This window comes from Eufriesea mexicana, unplaced genomic scaffold (assembly GCF_001483705.2).
Source record: "Eufriesea mexicana isolate 0111107269 unplaced genomic scaffold, ASM148370v2 scaffold657, whole genome shotgun sequence".
Taxonomy (NCBI): Eukaryota; Metazoa; Arthropoda; class Insecta; order Hymenoptera; family Apidae; genus Eufriesea; species Eufriesea mexicana.
This window is the reverse complement of record NW_016908821.1, coordinates 595,073-598,700: the sequence shown is the minus strand read 5'-3', so window position 1 is coordinate 598,700 and position 3,628 is coordinate 595,073. Positions and strand designations below refer to the sequence as shown.

The following is a 3,628-nucleotide window of genomic DNA, read 5'->3' as shown; positions in this document are numbered from 1 at the left end:
ATATTAATTTAAAATATTGAAAAATTTTAAATATTATAAATTTTTAATTATTTCATAAAAATTTTAATAATTATATATACGTTTAAATATTTTTAAGTAGATAAATTTAAAAAATAAAAAAATATTAAGGATTAATAATAATATACTATAATGTATTAAAATGTCAGATAATTTACTTCAGAAACTACTGATAAAAAATATTGTTTATTTAGTATATACATTTTGAAATTCATACATATTACAGTAAGAAATAATTTAATTTAATTAATCCTATATATTCGAAAAAGTAGGACAAAGATACATTTTTTAAATATAAATTAATGATTGGTGAAGAAAAATGAATTATATATGAATATGCTACATAATTGGTTGTTAACTATATAAAAATATTTGATAGGTTCGTTTAGGTTCGTTCAGTGTTCTTGGTTTTTTGTATTTCGTGATTACGCTTCTCTCTGACCGGTACCACCATCTTGTTTGTTTCATCAATAAAGAGAGTGTAAGACTTAAAGGACGATTAAAGTTTTTTAAGGTGTTTTTATTTGTGTCTGGTATACAATAAATTCAAATAAAAATTGCGAATATGTCTCACGGTGGTAGAAATGAATGTAGAATTTACGTGGGCAATTTACCTCCTGACATAAGAACGAAAGATATTCAAGACCTTTTCTATAAATTTGGTAAAGTTATTTTTGTTGATTTAAAAAATCGTAGAGGACCACCGTTTGCTTTTGTCGAATTTGACGATCCAAGGTACGTTTAATAAGTATAATTACATAACAAATTTTTTATTTTGTATGTGCTATACAATACTAAATATTATATTTATTACTCCATTATATTTCATTTTTTCTAAACTTGAAAACATCTCTGAAATTTTTAATTTTATATTTTAATTAAAGTAACGTTATTAATGTTATATTAACTAATATATCATTTATTATATGTAATAGTTAATTTTAACATTTTAAAGTTATATACAAATTATACTAGGATTGTTACTATATGTAATCTTTTTCAGAGATGCTGAAGATGCAGTACATGCAAGGGATGGATATGATTATGATGGTTATAGACTACGTGTTGAATTTCCAAGAGGTGGTGGTCCTAGTAATAATTTCCGTGGTGGTCGTGGAGCAGGAGACAGTGGAAGAGGTGGTCGAGGTGAAATGAGTAACTCTCGAGGACGTGGCCCACCTGCAAGAAGATCCCAATATAGAGTTCTTGTTACTGGTTTACCTCCTTCTGGTAGTTGGCAAGATTTGAAGGATCACATGCGTGAAGCTGGTGATGTGTGCTTTGCTGATGTTTATAAAGATGGGACTGGAGTTGTTGAATTCTTACGATATGAAGATATGAAGTATGCTGTGAAGAAGTTAGATGATTCAAGATTTAGGTCTCATGAGGTATAGTGTAGATTTATATAAAATGATATATGATTTTATTATTTTATTGTATATGATTTTATTGTTTCAAAAATTTTGTATACTTGTACATTACATGATTTTATCTTTATTGGTAGGGTGAGGTAGCTTATATTCGAGTGAAAGAAGATCATAGCAGTGGCGATAGGGGACGCAGCGAAGATAGAGAGAGAGGGCGAAGTCACTCGCGAAGCTATAGTCCACGGCGCCGTGGTTCTCCTACCTACTCACCATTGCGACGTAATTACTCGCGATCAAGATCTCGTTCCAGATCTCGTTCATACGACTAGTGTGTACGTATATGTTTCACATGGTAATATAAGTAAAGGCTTATCAATATTTGCTTTACCATGTTTCATTATTACTGATTTGAATTTCACTTAAAGACACCTTCCAATCCAAACCAATTTTGTACAAATTATAAAATTATTTCTATGTTGCTTGAATTTAATAATTGTATTGTATCTAATGTATAGTTAGAGCACGGTTCATTTTAGATGTATTAAAACTGTTTTTTCAAAGAATTTGTCATTCTTTAAATACTTTTAACTTATGTCTATTAGAGATTAATTTGGAGATATATCGTTTACAAACTCGTGTTTAAAAATGATTATTTGAATAAACCTGAAAGAGCAGTTAGACTATCCAACAGTAAATATTGACATAAAATTTTATTATCTTAATTTTTTGTCTCGATAAAGAAGAATCGTGCTCATATTAATTGCATACTATTGTTGAAGATATACTGATTAGAGTTACTTTTATGTTTAAAAATACATTCCTTTATATTTTGCAATTCGTTTTGACACTACAACTATATTTAAAATGTGTAACAATTTTGAAGTATTACAAATGAGAAACTAAAAAGAAGTGACTAATAGTACTTCAATAATATTACTACTGTTCACACTAAAAAATAGTATTTGTTGTACAGCTATCAATATAGTCTATGTTCAGTGTGAATGTTTTCATTTGCTAATATAAGACATGATTTATTCACATTGTACTTTGTGATATTATAATTGATAGTTGTACTGTAATACTTAATGTGAACGTGATCTTTTTGTTTTCTCCACGTTTATTTATTCACATTTGCAGTGATGAGTACAGCACATTTTATAGCATATATAACAAGAAATTTTTTTAAGCTTCTAATGCTGAATGCTTATCATATACGTTCATAAAGCTAACATTTTTCTTATTCTTAGCAGCTCAAAATTATTCTCTATATATTAAAATTTTAATTTTAATATGCATATATAATATGCAGGATAAAAGAGAGTATTGCATAATAAATATATCATATTAAACATTTGATTAAAATATCTTTCTTACTATAGTGATTTGTTACAAAAGTTAAAAAATTATTTCTTTATTCAATTTAACAAAATTTATAAAAACATTATTACAAACTTAAATTCATTATAAAGTTCCTTTCTTCTTGCAAATTTTGATTAATTTTTATAAACAATTAGTGTATGGATAAATACATCAAGGTTGTTTACACGGCTCATCGTCGTTTAAGTTATCACACAAATTTAAATATTTTCATTTTGGCTATCTAGTGATGACAATACAAAATATTATATGTGCTGAAAATATAACACTTAATACCTAGATAATGTAATACATCGATATCCACGACGGATAGTACATATAGGACATAATATTTGATAAATATAGGTAAAAGATTTATTTTTTACTAATAGATTAATATTCATATGACCAATTTGCTTTAGAAAAAACTAATATAACTATCATTTATTATGCACTCACATTGTTTATTCGATATAACAGCAGCTTAAAATATGTCTTATGTATTTGAGTGTTCTTTAACGACGATTATTGGGCCATCTTTTTGGTTTGATAAAAAAACTGTTATGTATCACTTTAAAATGAAAAAAGCAAACACCTAACTCATACTGAAATTATTATTAAGAGTATAATATGTCTGTTACAATTATTTGGACTTCTGTGAAATATTGAAGTAAATTTTAAGTTATACACGACATATCCTGAGAAATGTGTTTTTATCGATCAAATAAGACACTTGAAAATAATATTCTGCTACACATTTCTCATTTAACGTTTTCCTTTTTAAAAGTATACAGACAATTTCTTTAAATTTTGCAATCCATGCCTAAAACATACCTTTTTTAAAATTCTTAATTAAATATGTTGAAGGAAAACAATGATTTCGTGTA

General features: G+C 26.7%; 1 protein-coding gene across 1 annotated transcript; it reads left to right on the top strand.

The window, feature by feature from the left end:
• Positions 1-495: 495 nt before the first annotated feature.
• On the top strand, positions 496-1,821 carry SF2 (splicing factor 2). Its single transcript, XM_017898326.1, has 3 exons — positions 496-753; positions 1,022-1,406; positions 1,523-1,821. The coding sequence occupies exons 1-3, from the start codon at positions 584-586 to the stop codon at positions 1,712-1,714; spliced, it is 747 nt and encodes a 248-aa protein (XP_017753815.1). The 5' UTR covers positions 496-583; the 3' UTR covers positions 1,715-1,821.
• Positions 1,822-3,628: the final 1,807 nt, after the last annotated feature.

Bases quoted from the DNA above. Each gene is read 5' to 3' on its own strand.
- SF2 (XM_017898326.1), top strand. From the start codon at position 584: ATGTCTCACGGTGGTAGAAATGAATGTAGAATTTACGTGGGCAATTTA. The intron at 754-1,021 runs GTACGTTTAATA...AATCTTTTTCAG, and splicing joins GTCGAATTTGACGATCCAAG to AGATGCTGAAGATGCAGTAC. The intron at 1,407-1,522 runs GTATAGTGTAGA...CTTTATTGGTAG, and splicing joins CAAGATTTAGGTCTCATGAG to GGTGAGGTAGCTTATATTCG.